Source organism: Arachis ipaensis, chromosome B09, assembly GCF_000816755.2.
Source record: "Arachis ipaensis cultivar K30076 chromosome B09, Araip1.1, whole genome shotgun sequence".
Taxonomy (NCBI): Eukaryota; Viridiplantae; Streptophyta; class Magnoliopsida; order Fabales; family Fabaceae; genus Arachis; species Arachis ipaensis.
This window is the reverse complement of record NC_029793.2, coordinates 5,815,918-5,832,834: the sequence shown is the minus strand read 5'-3', so window position 1 is coordinate 5,832,834 and position 16,917 is coordinate 5,815,918. Positions and strand designations below refer to the sequence as shown.

The 16,917-nt window shown below is 35.6% G+C and overlaps 2 protein-coding genes across 8 annotated transcripts in view; one reads left to right on the top strand and one right to left on the bottom strand.

Annotated features, from left to right (window-relative positions):
- Positions 1 to 16,917, top strand: part of LOC107619802 (protein enabled homolog) — a 53,795-nt gene that overhangs the window by 17,651 nt on the left and 19,227 nt on the right. The window lies entirely within an intron of this gene.
- On the bottom strand, positions 1,766 to 7,732 carry LOC110266453. 7 transcript variants are annotated; one of them, XR_002353850.1, is made up of 8 exons: positions 7,304 to 7,732; positions 7,131 to 7,207; positions 6,922 to 7,047; positions 6,124 to 6,180; positions 4,608 to 4,768; positions 3,941 to 3,983; positions 2,578 to 2,747; positions 1,766 to 1,851 (listed from the first exon to the last, which is right to left on the bottom strand). XR_002353850.1 is itself a non-coding variant. In XM_021111217.1 (7 exons), exons 3-7 carry the CDS (start codon positions 6,979 to 6,981, stop codon positions 1,798 to 1,800), a joined length of 375 nt encoding a protein of 124 aa, XP_020966876.1. In that variant the 5' UTR covers positions 6,982 to 6,986; positions 7,080 to 7,207; positions 7,304 to 7,732; the 3' UTR covers positions 1,766 to 1,797. The 7 variants fall into 7 exon arrangements, 3 of the variants coding, with proteins under 3 accessions (XP_020966876.1, XP_020966874.1, XP_020966875.1); XM_021111217.1 differs by lacking the exon at positions 2,578 to 2,747 and having other exon boundaries at positions 6,922 to 6,986; positions 7,080 to 7,207; XM_021111215.1 differs by lacking the exon at positions 2,578 to 2,747.

The window sequence follows — 16,917 nt, the reverse complement described above, 5'->3', positions numbered from 1 at the left end:
AAATTTTTAAATATAACATTGATATTTTAGTAATGTTAATCATTAATTTTAATTAATATTAATATTATATATATAATTAAAATCAAAAACCCTCTCTCAATCTCATTTCATTTTTCCCTCCAAACCCGCCTGACATCTCTCCCGCAGCTCTCTCTCATTTCATCTCCTTCCATCCTTTTCCCTCCAAAGATTACAACAATTCTTTGATTTCTTGGTGTAATTTCAACGCAGATAACTATTTCTTCTCAGCTTAGCTTAATTTTTCTTGCTGCCCTCTTTCTACACGGCCTCTCGCCGGTATTCTCCTCTGTTCAACGGCGGCGGTAGGTTTTTTTCAACATTATTCTTTATTTATTTTAACCATTTGGGTTTTTTCTCACTCTACTAACTTGGATCTTGTCTTTCGTTGAAATGAAACCCTAGGCTATCCCCCTTCTCCATTGCCTCAATCTCCCTAATGGCAGTAATGCAGTATCTCTTGAGTCTTGAGAGTTGAGTGAGTGTCTGAGACTCTGAGTTCATCAATCGGCCTCATCAGTCACCGCCAAAGTCACCAGTCACTGCCGATACCCCTCAGCCAACCTCGTCTCTCCGTCACCCTCGTCGTCACTCTCCGCGGCGTGGTTCCTTCTCCCGGCCGTCACTGCTTCTCCCCTTACCTCGCCGTGCTCTGAGTTCATCAATCGGCCTCATCAGTCACCGCCGAAGTCACCAGTCACCGCCGATACCCATCAGCCAACCTCGTCTCTCCGTCACCCTTGTCGTCACTCTGGGTTGTGCTTCTACTTCGCTGCTTTTGCTTCTGTCCTTTCTTGGTGCCTCACCTGGTCGTCAGAAAGCTCAGAGTGCTCTCTCAGGTCAGTGCCTCTGCTATTGACCTATTGACTATTGTTATAGAATCTGTTCTTGAATTGGTATATTAGTTAAAATCTGGTTGATATATTAGTTTAATTTGTTCTTGAATTTTAGTTAAAACTAGTGTAAAACCCGCGCTAAGCCCGGGCCAAACATTGTTTCATTATAATAATAGATTGCTACTTATCTATTAATAGTAATAGGTGTTACTTTTAATTTGAATAAGTTTTTATATATAAAACTTTGTATAGTATAAGACTTTTCTATTCTTATTTTCCAGAAGCCAAATAATTTTCTTGCAGCATTTAAAATTAGCATAATAAAATTATTATAATGCAGCATTTAAAATTAGACCGATAACAATTTAATTTACTTTCTCTAGTTGTAAACAAAGTACTTTATAAAATACATAAAAAATATTAACAGCAAACTACTTATAATGATTAAAACCAAATTTTTCAAAAGAATAAAGAAACTATACTATAGACGTTGACACTCCAAAGCATAAAAAAAACCAATTTAAAATAATAAAAGAGACTACCATCAAATAACAATTATAAAAGAATAAGACAACTTTGGGTAATAAAAAAAGCATAACATCATGCAGTTTCTTCCGTAAATACTGTAACAATTACCAAAGAGAATAGAAGGAGAATTTAAAATGGCACCAACACCGAGAATTTATTTATTCAATAAAATCATGACTTTCACATTCATCATAGTTTATCAGCATCTCAATAGAAGCTACTTGACTTGTTGCTTAATTGAAATTTGATTGAAAATGAAATTATGAATGGAATCCATTGCTTTTGGTATGTACATACATGAGTTATCTGTAGCCATCCGTTCATAGAAATAAAAAATGAAAGAGATGTCATCAAGTTTCTATTACTTTTTTCAATAACATATGCTATAGGATTATTGACAAAACTACCAAGAAAACTATAAAAAACAATTTCTCACCAGCAAGGCCATAGTCGTTGTCTTTGGTGTGTCCTGCAAACGCATATTTTGAAACGAACATAAGCAATACATACATATTAGTATATTACTATCTAAATAGCTAAACTTCAAAGTTACCATTTTGTAGTTCATGCCTTCAGGGCTAAATTCAGTTTAATCGGAATGATTCAACTTCAGATCAGTAATACTACTACTTAGTGCTGTGAAGCAATAAAACTCAAAACACGATTAAATTAATAACACCAAAGAGCACAAAATTTTTCCAAAAAACCAAAAGTAAATAAACACTTCCATGATGAAGCAAGATAAGCAAAAAATATATTTCTGAGAGCCAGAATGAGGAACCTAAGAAACTACCTTATGTGCTAAGAGATTGCCTGCTTTTCTAACGAAGAAGCTAGTTCTCGAATTTGGTCATCTTTCTCATTTGCTAGAATTTTTGCCTTTACCTACGGCACATTTTACTTTCTCCATTTTGTTATCAGCTATCTTCTATAACCATAATCTACTCTTGTGACATTCTATGGTTGATCTTTTTCCATCATTATATGAAGGTTATATTCTTTTACATTAACTGATATATATAACACACCCAAAATAGAAACTAATAATTACATTAAAAAGAAATCATTCTGAGTTAGATGTTTATTCATATGTATACCCCTTATTAATCTACAAATAACTATTATATTTATTTCTACTAAATGTGTTTGGATATTGAAAAAAGAAAAAGACTTAATTTCCGGCCATTTTTCACACCAGAAATTGATCCGATTACATTGGATGTGAAGGAGACATCATATCCACATTATTTTCTTTTCCACTATGTTTGGCTGAAACTGAAGCACATGGTAGCTGAGATTCACTTTTCTATGATAACTCAACATCCATTACCTTGTCTTTTATTTGCAGATGGTCACCAGCTAAACCTGTAGGTAGTATTTGTGACTTGAGAAAGAACTACACTTTGTCTAAGGAATGCAAAAGGAAATTACTCAACATTTTAGAAAATAATTTCTAGACAAAATAAGAAGAAAATAAACGTAATTGGCAAATTTTGCTCGATAAAAGCTATAAAAGCATGGAATTTAGTTGAAGAATTCTATGTGAGTAACCTTTAAATATATTGTCCTCTTTGCTCACTTTTTTGGGCATAAGCCTCTTTGCTCTAAATTTGCCAAAATCTTAGTACAAACCCACTTAACCGCAAGTTAAACAACACTAATTCAGAAACAGAATATTATTATAGTCATAGCTTTTAAAATCATTACATTGCATCAAAATGTATGGCTTCCTGAAGAACTGTACATAACAAATTGCATAGTTTCTCATAATTTGCTTCCTGCACCGAGTCTTAAACTTAAAATAAGGTGACAAAGACGGAGGCAGCAAATAACTTTTTCAACATGATGGTATGGTAGATCTTAATGGCCATAATTAGAGTTTTTCCTTTATTAAATGATTAGACCTCATTTTTGTGTCACTAACTACTAACAATGTTTTCTATGGCTGCAGTTCAAATGGAGAAATGGTTGGTTTTACTCTCTCCCTCTGAGAAAGCCAAAGCACAAAAAGCAAGCCAGATCCACACCCTCCGCATACTTAACGGCTAAAAGACTTGAGAGTTGTATAAGAGAAACTTGAATTCATATCACAAGCCTAGACTCTATGTATTATTAGAACTGATATATTATTCTATTAGTCATTGTCTTTAATTATTTATTAATGAATTTAAACAAAATAGAAGCCTGAATGCTTGAACTCGTGTATTCAATTCTTGTAGATGAATTGAATGATTGAGAAATTAAAATCAGTATTATTACTTTTAGATAAACTTCATTAACGAATAGAAAATTAGTAAAAGACAGAAATTAGTATTATTACGTTATAAATACACATGCTCTAAGTGCCTATTGCAGTAACTTATCACATCATGAAGTAATTCTCATTGCAAACGCACCGAGAGACTTTTATACTCATTTGTTGAATAGATCAACCGAAACATGCATACATAAAGGGATCACAATTCAAAAACTTAAGCTAAGGACTTAATAGGAGTTTAAAAGACATATAACATTTATGCAATCAATTTATTGAAGATCAAGTTTAGGGACAGAGATACCTTAATGAAGTCAATTTCCTTAGCATTGCTACGAAAGCACTGCCTACATCACAAAAGCAAGGACAATTGGTAAGCCAAAGCAACATTCCTCACTTTTCTATCACCACAATTCTTGCAAAATGCAAAAATGTTTATATGCTTAATCCAATTATGTAAAACATAGAAAAGATAGAGAGAATGGTGGTTGGTGACCATAGATTCTTAAAAGGAATTGTATGTTTACATGTAAAAGCATATATAAGCTATGTTTGAATCGATAGGAAGTAGGGGAATGAAATGAGACATAACAGGATGAATGGAAGGAAACAGGGTGAAATGATATAATTATTTGTATGGAGAAATAATATTTATTGCTACATTTTATCATATTTCCTTCCATAATTAGAGGTAAGAAAAGTGAGGGATAAGTTATCTTTATATAATGTGATCCTAATTGTCAAATATTTTAATTGCACATAGTTATCTTTATTTTAACTATTAGCAAAACAATATGGAAACTAAATTAAAGCCCTAAATAGAAAATGCTTAAAAGGAAGATCAGCTAGCATGTGAGATAATTCTACTAAGCACAAACAGAATAGCTGCAATGCATATTTATTTATTTATTTATCCTAACAATATAGATCAAATAAATACTAAGATTCGAATAAAGAGAAAGAACACCCACTCAAGGAGCATGTTGCAGTTACTGACACCAATTACGGTTGCAAGATGCCATGCAGTATGAATGTATAAATCGTCACCTACGAAGAGCATTCCACCCACCAATGATGACATCTTATGCAAGATATTAGCCATCCTCAAATCTGCCCTTTTTGCAAATGCAACCTGAATCAACATTTTAGTTTTTCTCATATATAGCATTAAAAAGGATAAAGATCGCCATATGAACAAAATGAAATTTCAAAAAACAATTTAGGTTATGTTCATTGTTCAATTTAAGTATGGCATATAAATCCATCAATCAATAAATCCAGAGTTATGTTAGTTATCAATATTTATCTGATCAAATTGAACTTCAACTGATTATTTTGTTAACCTGAACACTCACTAACTTATTAACACCAATAAATACAATGCATAACTCCTAATGGAAATAAAACCTTATAAAAGAAAAGGGTCTCAAAAATTTAGGCAAGTGAACTACTTAAAAGTCAATTACACAAACTAATAATTTTCTAGCACCATATAACATATTTTCACACTCCCGAGGCAACAAAGGATAGGCCAGAGGAATTAAATCACAATCATCTTCCAAATCTCCATGCATGATTGCCCACTTCCATGATAGAAACATTTGAGTAAGCAGCAAAATAAGATGTAGCTTTTTCTTTAAACAATTTAGCTTTAAAGCAGTATAAATCTTCTTTATTTAGGGTTTCGAGTTTAGCGTGATTTTTCTCAAGACATAAAAAAATAATTAAAAATCTTAATTTATCCTCTTAATTTTTAAATATTTTTTTTTAATATTTTTACTTGTAGAAGAGAGATAATTAAAAAGATGAATTAAGACTCTCCAATTTAGACAGAGATATTGATAATGATATCTCCAATTAAGTCTGTAAATCAAAGGAAGTAACTTTTCATATAATTACCACCATCCTCCATTGAATGATGTGTTTTCAAAATGTGGTGAAGGCCAGGCTCCATATGCATATATGACAACATTTCATTGTTAATTTCCATAGTTTAGCCAACACCTCATTAAATCACAATCATATTCCAAATTTCCATGCATGATTGCCCACTTCCATGATACAAATATTTGAATAAGCAGAAAAATAAGATGTAGCTTTAAAGCAGTATAAAATACAGATGTAACTTTTTTTTTTTTTTAAACAAATTAGAAGATCACAATTATAGAATAGGACAGGTTGCTTTCTTCTACACTAATTTGACATTTTAAGGAGTCTCTACTACAATTGTATCATATTGCAATTGCCGTTTGCAATAGCTTGTAATGGATTTCATCAAATCAATTTTAAGTAACAAATTTTTATTGCAACAAACACAATTACAATCTCCTACTCCAATTTAAAACCTTTTGCCCAAATGATGATATATAGCTCAAGATCAAATAATTTGAATTAACAAAAGAACTCTGATCCTCTTCTATAAAATATATAATATATAATAATTAATTAAAAATGTGAAACTTTGTATTTAATCACATGGCCATATACCTTGGATCTTTCCTTTCGAGAGCATGGGGCGTACCACTTTGTGAGCCTCACTTTTTCCTATCGATTTATGAGAAGCACAAAGAGAACCTGAATTAAACAAATTTAAAAAAAAATCAAAAAACACAGCAGCTATAAATCACAGGTAAAACACCACATGCTTTCATATATGCATAGTGATCGAAACAAATTCAAACACCATCGGTATAAAATCGACATAAATAAACAAATGAAAACAAAGGCCAAGGCAAATTCACAAATCCTGCAGTAAACAAAATACATTTATCATCATATATACCTACATGTAACGCTATGTAGAAGAAGATTATGGTGACATAAATATTCAAGGAAAGAAAATCAATTTTGTTTGGCCACAAAAATACAGAAAAGTCTGCAACAGCCACAAAAATACAGAAAAGTCTGCAACAATGTAACATTTAGGTAGCTCCCTATACATCATAAATGAATAAAAGATAGTGGTATTTCAACTAAAGGGGTGTTTAAGTCCAATCATCAAAGACATGATATGCAAAGCAAAAAGATCAGGCTGTTAAGTTCAGTTCAAAGTTCAAAATATTCTATATAAGTGCTTTGTATTATGAATTTGCATATAGAGTTCCAAGTCTAGATTTACAAATGTCTAGGAGAAGACAAAAGAATAGTATCTCATCCTGTTCAATTATTAAACAAAAAAGGCCAAAACACGTAATCAGTAACCACAAAGAGATTTAGAGAATACAATCATCACAAAACATTCAAATAAAAAAACAAAGAAAACCAAAGATATATACCTCTACTCACCTTCAGAAAGTGGCTTCTTATTTGGTGGTGCAAGGTCTTGTCTAGTTCATTCACAACCATATTCACTGACATCAAAATTCAGTGAATTTCCTAAACATGATTTTAGCTCCTAGTTACCTGCTATCACTGAAAAAAAAAAGAATTTAAAAGTAAATTACCTCTGTAAATTACCTCTGTAATACCGCCGACGATAGGATATCAAAGCTCACCGTTCTCTTCACCGGTGTCATCAACTTGCTACTAGCTGCTCCTTCACCATTCTCTTCTTTAAATGTAGCAAGTCATTCTAAAGATATTAACACAAAAATCCATATTCAATTTCAATTAGCGTTTTCAACCAATCAAACAACAAAATAAAGTATATCCAAGCGAGAGAACTAACCATCCTTAATTCGCAGCACTCACCAGCGAAGAAACGGCGGCGCCACCATCCTGCAGAGGAGGCAGCTCTGCGGATCCAACAGGGACAGTGGACTCCATCACCGCCTTTGCCTCGTTCCACTTCTTTTCTGTGTCGATTTAGCTTTCTTCCCTATGACCGTCGCTGTCGTCGCCACCTTCTTCTCCTTCTTCCGTCGTCCTTACCTTCATCACCATCGTTTTCTTCTTCTCTGCAATGTCGACCGTCTTTCTTCGTCTTTCTTCACCGTTGTTCTCTTATTCTTCTGTCGTCTTTTCTTTCTTCAACCGTCGTTTTCTTTGTTCGTCGCCACCCTCTTCTCTGTGACCGTCGGTTTCTTTCTCTCTCTTTCCTTCTTTTCTTTCTTCACCGTTTAACTAACATATATATGAAGACAGCGGTAACAAAATCATTTTGAATTTCAATTTGAATCAAAATCCCGCCAATTGTTTTGCTCATAAATCTTCAGATTTTTTATTATTTTATTAATATTAATTTTTGTTGTTTTTCCATTTGTCATGCAACCAAGAGTAACACTTGTCTATTATACAAAGTATCACTTGTCAACTAACTAACCATCTACTACTCTCCTATTATATATTAATAGATAGATTGTTCTTGAATTGTATTGTTGCTGGTTGCTGGTTGGTATTAGTTAAAATCTGTTGTAATGTTGCTGGTTAAAATCTGTTGAATTGTTGCTGGTTGCTGTATTCTCCCTCTTGCTGTTGGAAGATATGGATACAAATCAAAATGAGGGAAATGTTGATCAGGCTCCTAATTTGCCCTATGAAGATGTTGATGCCGACTTTGAACTCACCCCTTGGACTTGATTTAATGATTGCGTTATCTTTAACTTGCTCTTGTTGATTTAAATTGAGAACATATTTTATACTATTAAAACTTGCTCCACAGGGGAGAACGGAGGCTAGAATTTTCTGGTTTGAGACTGAACCCCAGATGCCCTAAGGTCAGTCATTTATTCTTTGCAGATGATTCTATTTTGTTCAGTAAGGCGACAATGAAAGATTGCGAAAGTTTACTAAAGTTGTTTAGAGACTATGAAGAAGTGAATGGTCAGGTGATAAATTTAGATAAGTCTTTTGTTTTCTTTAGCAAGAATACTCCCCTATCAGTCCGTGATCAGCTAGCTGCCCTGTTGTCTATACCACATGTTGGCTGCCAGAACAAGTATTTAGGCCTTCCAGCAGTGGTCAGTAGATCAAAAAAAGAGACATTTAACTTTGTCAAAGACAAGATTTTGCAAAAACTACAGCATTGGAAGCGAGCTTTGCTGTCAGCTAGTGGCAGAGAGGTTTTAATAAAAGCAGTGGCAACTGCAGTGTCTCTATACACACTAAGCTGCTTTAAACTCCCCGAGACACTATTAGAGGATATCCAAAAGTCAATAATGCAGTTTTTCTGGGGCCAAAAGAACGCAGAGAGAAAGATGCAGTAGATTAATTGGCGGATTGCTTGTAGACCAAAGAACCAAGGTGGTCTGAATTTTAAGGATCTCAGGGCTTTTAACTTGGCAATGTTAGGAAAACAGGGCTGGAGGCTGATCTCTCAACCTCACTCTCTAATTTACAAGGTCTATCAAAGCAGATATTTTAAATTTTCAACCTTTCTACGCACAGAAACAGGTAATGATCCATCTTGGGGCTGGAAAAGTGTGCTGGAAGGTAGAAAAGTTTTGGAGAAAGGCATTTTTTGGAAGATTGGACGGGGACATTCAGTTAAAATCTTAGAGGACAACTGGATAAAGCAAATTCAACCAAATGAAATTCAAATTATCAACCATTCACACAATCACCTGATTTGGGTTTCTGAACTACTCTTACCAGATCAAAATTGGAATAAAGAGCTAATCACCTCAACATTCACACAAAAAGTAGCACAGACAATCATGAACACAGGCATCAGAACAACAGAAGATATCGTTACCTGGAGTAAAGAGAAGAATGAATGCTACTCGGTTGCCTCTGGATATACGTTGGCCTTTCAGTTCTACCATGCACCAGTTGAATTTTTGCCGGAACAATGCAGAAAAAGAGAAGTCTGGAGTTCAATTTGGAAGTTAAAATGCCAGCCCAAAATTAAAATTTTTCTATGGAAAGTAATGCATGAAGACTTACCAGTTAAAGAAAGATTGCACTCTAGAATCCATATGGTGAATCCAATCTGTAATCGTTGTGATGCTACAGTAAAATTAATTCTCCACTGTCTCACCCAGTGTCCGGAATCAGAGAATGCTTGGAAAATAGCAAGCCTTCCCTGGACAAACCAAGAAACAGAAACATGGAGATGGTGGTTATGGCTCCAAGAACAACTCAAAGAGCGTAGGCAGATGCAAAAAGAAACTCATTTGGCAGCAATACTAACCTGGCAGATTTGGAAGATGAGGAACTTGAGAATTTTTGAAGCCAAAGTCATTTCTCCTCAAGAAGTAGTAGCTATTGCAAGATCCGGAACTTTGGAAGCAGTGGCTCACCTCCATTGATGAAGCTCCAAGAACGACACTCCTTCTCCAAAAACTCTTCCTTTTTCACTTTACCCTTTTTCACGTTCTATGTCTTAATGAGGAGATAACATCTAATACTTTTACTTAGTTAGGAAATTTCCATTTCTCCGTTGCTGTAAGTCCAAAATGGACCTTTTATTTTATTAAACCAATAAAATTTGTCTTTTGGAAAAAAAAAAAGAAACAAGTTTATTAACTCTTCTTTTAGATTATTAGTTATGTTTAAGACTTGATATTTGATTATTAATGTTTGTAAGACTCGTATTTTAAGTTTTAAGACATTATTTTAATTTTATTAATATAATTTTATATTTTTTTAGTTATGACCGAATTAATCGAGTAAATTAGTGATCTACCGGTTGAACCAATAACCCGGTAACTCGGTCATATGACCGGATTGATTACCGATTCAATTCTGATAACTATGGTCTCTTCTATATTATTACTACTATTTTTGTTATACATAAATAATTATATCTTTAGTACAAAATTATATAATTATAATATTATTAAAGCTCTAATTAAAAAGGTTCAGTAGATTTTTAACAAAGAAACATAAAAGACTATAAGAAAAGAAAAAGAAAAACCATTGAAGATAGCCACAAACAATAAGAGACATCAAACTTTAGAAACATGGGGAATGGTCAAATTCAAGATTGAGAAATGGTAATATGAAATTGCCTCAAAAGTATCTCATGGTTGAAAAATGCAAGTTAAGGCATTATACATTGGATCATGTTACACTAAGATCACCTTTCAACAATAAAGAATAAAGATTAAAGAGTGTTTATTAATTTTTTATAATGATGAAAATTGTTTTAAAAATATATCATAACTCATAAGCAATAAGCAATGCACGGTACTCTTACAAATTTAACTATAATTTCCACTTTTTACTTAATTCTATCTTTCACAAAAAATTTGCCTTGCACATTTACCTAACCACTATCTATAGGCATACCCATGACAATAATATGAAAGCTGTAGCATGCGATCTCCACCTCTTTATCTTTACTATAATGGCCAATAGATATTTGATTGGCTTGTACCATGGATGATTGGTGTTTGCTACAGAATAAGGGATAATTAAGAAAATATATTCAATGTGAGAAGCTCGTGATTCAAAAAATCCATTATATTATCGATTTTAAACTAAAATATACTGTGCATAATTATCAGAATCGAACTGGTAATTAACTCGGTCATACGATTGGGTTATTGAATCATTGGTTTAACTGATGAATTACTGATTTTTTCAGTTGACCCAATTATAATTAAATAAAAATATAAAATTATAAAAATAAAATTTAAATTAAAATTTAAATACATATTTTTAAAAAATATATTAATAACAATCAAATATCAATTCTTAGATATTATTTATGGTGCAAAAAGAGATAATAAATTAGTCACTAGTATAAAATATTTTTTCAATTTAAATGAACGAGTGAAAACAAAAGATGACACAAGTAATATCAATATGTTTGTATATTATGTGTTGTTACTTGTTTGGTATCCATATTAATCCATGCTTTTTTTTTCAAAGGTAAAAAGATATTCATTAAGCTAGCAAAATGAATACAGAGAGTTATTTGGTCCTATCTTGGACATCAAAAACCAATTTCTGAATTAGGGGCTTCCCAAAAATCCTTATAACTAAGGAAAGATTTTAATAAAAACAACTGAAGAGAAAGAAAGGAAATAAGAAAGAGAAGAAAGAAAGTAAAGTGCACGCTAAATCCTCGGTCTTGTTTGGACCTCCTGTGACAACTTCATGGCTTGTTCGAGGACTCATTGAGGAGAAACAATAGTGTTCTCAAAAATCTTTAAGTTCCTGGCTCTCCAGTTCACCCAACACAAAACTGCCGCGAGCACCACATTCTTCATCCCCCTGTGTCGTTTGGTTCGACTGGTGTACCACCTGTGACCACCACTTTCAGAACGGCTGAGTTCCTAATGCTTGGCCCAAGTGGCTAACCGGTGAAAGCTGCCATGTTTGGTTTGCGAGGTGGCACTGGATTAAGCAATGATTGACTGATTCTCCCTCTTCCTCACACCTAGGGCAGACATTTGGGATGCTGTGGAATCTTTGATTCAGTCTTACTCTCACAGCAATTCCATCATGACAAGCCTTCCAAATGAACACTTTTATTTTGGGGGCGCATCGCAGGCTCCAGAGTGCTTTCCACATCTTCTTATCTCTGCACACTTCCGGTAATTGCTCCATGGGTGGGTGAAAAAAGTGGTACGCAATTTTGTAGCTCGTGGCTACTGAGTATGTCCCAGACGCTTCTCTTGCCCAGGTTAGTCTATCCTCCCCTTCTTCGATTTCTGTCTGTAATATTCTAGTTGCAATATCTGGATCAAAGTTTGCTGTTATTGTGTGTTCATCCCATTGCTTGTTGTTGTTAATGAGTTGATTGACCCATTCTAGTTGAGTATTAGGGATCTGATTTTGCATAGTAGAAATAGGTAATGAATTTTTGATCCAAGGGTCTTCAAGGATTCGCACTGAGTTCCCCCGACCAATTTTCCATAGCAGACCTTTCTATAAAACCTTCCTCCCTTCAAGTAGGCTCCTCCAAGCCCAGGATGAATTGTGTCCTGTCTCAGCTTTCAAGAAAGTAGAATACCTGAAATATTTTTCTTTGTAAAGTTTACTGACTAGTGAATCAGGTTTAGTGGCTATTCTCCATCCTTGTTTGGCGAGCATGGCTAAATTGAATGCTTTTAGATCCTTAAATTCCAGGCCTCCTTGGTTCTTCTCTCTACTAATAACATCCCATTTAATCCACCACTGTTTCCTTTCCGAACCCTTTTGCCCCCACTAAAAATTCATTATCTTTCTTTGAACTTCCTCTAATAAAGAATCAGGTAATTTGAAACAACTCAATGTATAAAGTGGAACAGCTGTTGCTACTGCCTTGACAAGCACTTCTCTTCCGCTTACCGAGAGCAATGATCTTTTCCAGTTTTGCAATCTTTTTTCTACTTTATCTTTGATATAGTTGAAGGTGCTCTTCTTAGACCGTTGTATAATCGCAGGCAATCCCAAATATTTGTCTTGGGCACCAACATGGGGAATATCTATTCTCTGTGCTAGATCTTCTCTGACTTGCGGGGGGTGTTTTTGCTGAAAAAACAGGATAATTTATTAAGATTTATTTGCTGTCCACTTAGCTCATTGTAATTTTGTAGCACTTGAATCAGATTTTGGCATGCATCCTCATTTGCTTTACAAAATAGAATCGAGTCGTCCGCAAATAACAGGTGGCTGATTGCCGGGCATCTACTGTTAATCCTCAATCTTGAGATTTCTAATCTCTGTTCTCCTCTGTGGAGCAGATAGGAGAGCCTTTCTGCACAGATAAGAAAAAGATAGGGAGAAAGAGGGTCGCCTTGTCGCAGCCCCCTGCATGGTTTGAAAAAACCATGTGGTTGACCATCCACAGTAACAGAGTAGGATACAGTAGTTACACACTCCTTCATCCACCTAATCCACTGATTGCAGAAATCCAGCTTCTTCATTACTTCCCAAACAAAGCACCACTCTACCCTATCATACGCTTTGCTCATATCAATCTTCAGAGCTACTTCATGATCACCGCCTCTCTTATTTTTTAAAAAATGCATCAGCTCATGAGCAATTAGGGTATTATCACTAATTAGTCGACCTTTAACAAAAGCGCTTTGATTATCACTAATCACCCTGTTTAAAACTCCCTGCATACGGTGGACCAGTACTTTTGAAATAATTTTATAAAAAACACTGCTCAAACTGATTGGTCTAATCTATGACATAGTGTCTGCATGTGGAACCTTAGGGATTAAACAGATATGGGTATGATTGAAACTCCTTAGCATTCTCCCACCACAAAAGAAACTTGAAACCGCATCTACCACATATTTTTTTATGATATTCCAAAAGAATTGGAAGAATTTACCTGTGAAACCATCATCACCCGGGGCTGAAAAAGGGTTGATGGAGAAGGTAGCTTTCTTGATTTCCTCCTCTGTGACCCTCTTTGTAAGCCTCCTGTTAGTCCCCTCATCCACTCTCCTTCCCATCTCCTCCAATTCCTCCGTAGCCCTTCTTGGATTAGACGTGGAGAAAAGCTCATTGAAGTATTCTTGAGCAATGTGTGCCATGCCTTCCGGATCAGCTTTGTAGGAACCTGAGTTGTCTCGGAGTCTATGTATCTTATTTTTTCGGTTTCTGTTATGAAATTTTGCATGAAAAAATTTTGTATTCTGGTCCCCTCATTGTAGCCATTGCACCCTAGATTTCTCCTTCCAGTATCTCTCCTCTAGTTCGTAGGCATCTGTTAATTCGGCCTCTAAAAGTTGAATTCTCCTCTTCTCTGCCGACTCCCCTTTAGCCTTCTCCATTTCCAGCTGTTCTCTTATCTCAGTAATTCTTTTTTGCGAATTGTGATTATTACTCCGCTGCCACTCAACAAGTAAATGTCTGCATTTTTTTAGTTTGCAACTTAACTTATACATTGGTGAGCCATCCATTTGCAGCTGCCATGCTTCCTTTACAATCCTTATAACTTCTTCCTGCTCGCACCACCTTTCTTGAAAACGAAACCTTCTTTTAGCTCTTCTCTCTTCACTGTCTGACTGAAGCAAAAGAGGGCGGTGGTCTGATCCTGTATCTTCTAGATGGGTGATTTGTGCATTTGGGTAGTCTAGTCTCAGCTGAGTTGAAGTTAAGCATCTATCTAATCTTTCTCGAATAAGTTCTCCATCATATTGCTTATTGCTCCAAGTGAATTTGCTCCCCACATATCCTAAATCCACCAAATTTCCACCACTAATAAAATTGTTAAACGCCTCGATAGAAGATGCTGATTTCATTCTCCCCCCCCTCTTTCTCATGATGAGCTATTATTGCATTAAAGTCACCTATGACCATGAAATAAGGGCTTCCTCTTCTGACCATCTCCATAATCACTTCGTACTAAGCAGTCCTACGATTATCATCACTGTGAAGGTGAACTGCAGCCACTTCCCATTGTTTTTGAAGTGACCGGTCAGTCCATAGAAAATGAATTAGGAATTCTTCACTGTGCTGAACCACGATATCTGCTTCATTTTTCCAAGCCAACACTAATCCCCCTGCCGTGCCTCTGGGATTCACACAAAAAAACTTCTGAAAGCCCACCTTCTTACACTTCTCTGTCACCGTCGAGGCAATGTTTTTTGTCTCACATAAGAATATTACCTCAGGAGAATGGGATTTGCAAATCCCTTGCATGCTGTGAACTGTCAGGGGATTTCCCATACCCCGACAGTTCCATACTATCATCTTCATGGGTCCTCGGGCGCCTTTTGTTGGGTGGCACCCTCCCCATTGGCAGCATCTTTTGATTCCTCCTGGCACACTTTCTTCTTGCTTTCACTCCCCTTATACTCCTGATTTCTTCGCTTTTTACCTGTGAAATTTATCAGCTGCTTTCTTGCTAATTGTTTCAGCTTAGTCTTTCTCATGCTTGGCTGTTCGCTTTGATTGCTACCTTCACAAAATTCCCAATTTTCCATCCCTTCCAAGCCTTCGGCTACTCCTCCGTCAATCCTCTTTTTTTGGCAGTGAATCCCTGCACTACTGTTTTCATCTGAGATTTCTAGCACGGCTCCACTTTGGGTGGCTTTTTCCTTGTTTTGGTTTGAGCCCTCTTTGATGTCATCCTCAGCCTTTTTACCTCTAATCTCATCCATTGATAATTCTGCCATCTCCTTAAGGAGACTCACTGGGGTGGGTAGTTTCTCCTTCCTTTGACTCCTTTCATCAGCTGAGAAGGTATTAGAATTATCATTTTCTTTTGAACATTGCTCTCTCCTACCAACTTGTTCTGATTTTAGCCACTCCCCCCAACCTTCTTCTCCCACGTCTCCCCGTAAAGAATCGTTCAATTGTTTGCTGCAGTTCCTTATTTTATGTCCCAAGTATCCGCAATAATTGCAAAAATTCCTAATACGTTCGTATTTGAGTGCCACCTCAATGACTTTGTTATTGGGGCCTACTATTCGTGTGAGGCGCCGCAGCGGTTTTGTTATATCAAGATTAATCCTTGCTTTAACAATTCTGTTTTCTCTACCTCTAACTTGGAAAAGATCTACATCCAATACTTCTTCCATTGCACTCCCAAATTTTCTACCCAATTCTCTTGTTTTGTAGTGTTCTAGCAACTCCCAAAATTGTATCTATATTGGCACATAAGTGAAATCAGCATCTATTATTGGATCGTGCACATTCCACCTTTTGAGATTTAGAATGAAGTTTTTGAATAACCATGGAGCCCCTCTCTCTATTCGTGTTACATCCATCTCTTCATCAAAGTAAAATTGAAAGAGATTACCTCCATGATCCATCACTCTAAATCCTTTAGGATGCCTCCAGATTGCTTGTAGTGCCACTTCCATTGTGCCTCCTGAAAACAGCCGATCTGCAAGTAATCTCCCCATTAAACTCTTCTCGCACCTACTTATCCCTTCTTGGATGTCTTCGCCTCCTACTGTTATGATGATCTCTTCTTCCTCTAGGAACTTCCGTTGTCGTTCTCCACTTGGGGCAGCATTGGCTGCCATGCTGTGTTGACCTCTTCTGTCACAAAGTTGTCGTAGACACGTTGACTTTGAAAAATAAGGATTGCTAGTGATAAACCCTAGCAGAGAAAACCCTGAGGCACACGAGAAAACCCTGAGGCACTAAAAAAAATTTGGAAAGATAGGAGATTCATATTAATCCATGCTTAAAAGAATAAAAAAATAAAAATTTATTGATGGTTTATTATATATTTAGTTTTTGTCACATAAATTATTAAGAAGTAAGATAGAGCAGTGGCTCTGGACGGGAGCTCCTACGATAGTTCAGGAGCGCGCGAGTGCACCGTGGACCCGCGTGGGTCTGGTGCAGTTTGAAGCGTGAACCGACCATTTTTTAATAGATTTGACTACTATTGACCGGTTTAAATACTAGTATGGTTTAATTGACTAATTGAACCAATCAAACTATCGGTTTATTGATTTTTAGTCAAACCAGCCAGTCCAGTCCGATTCTGATAACTAT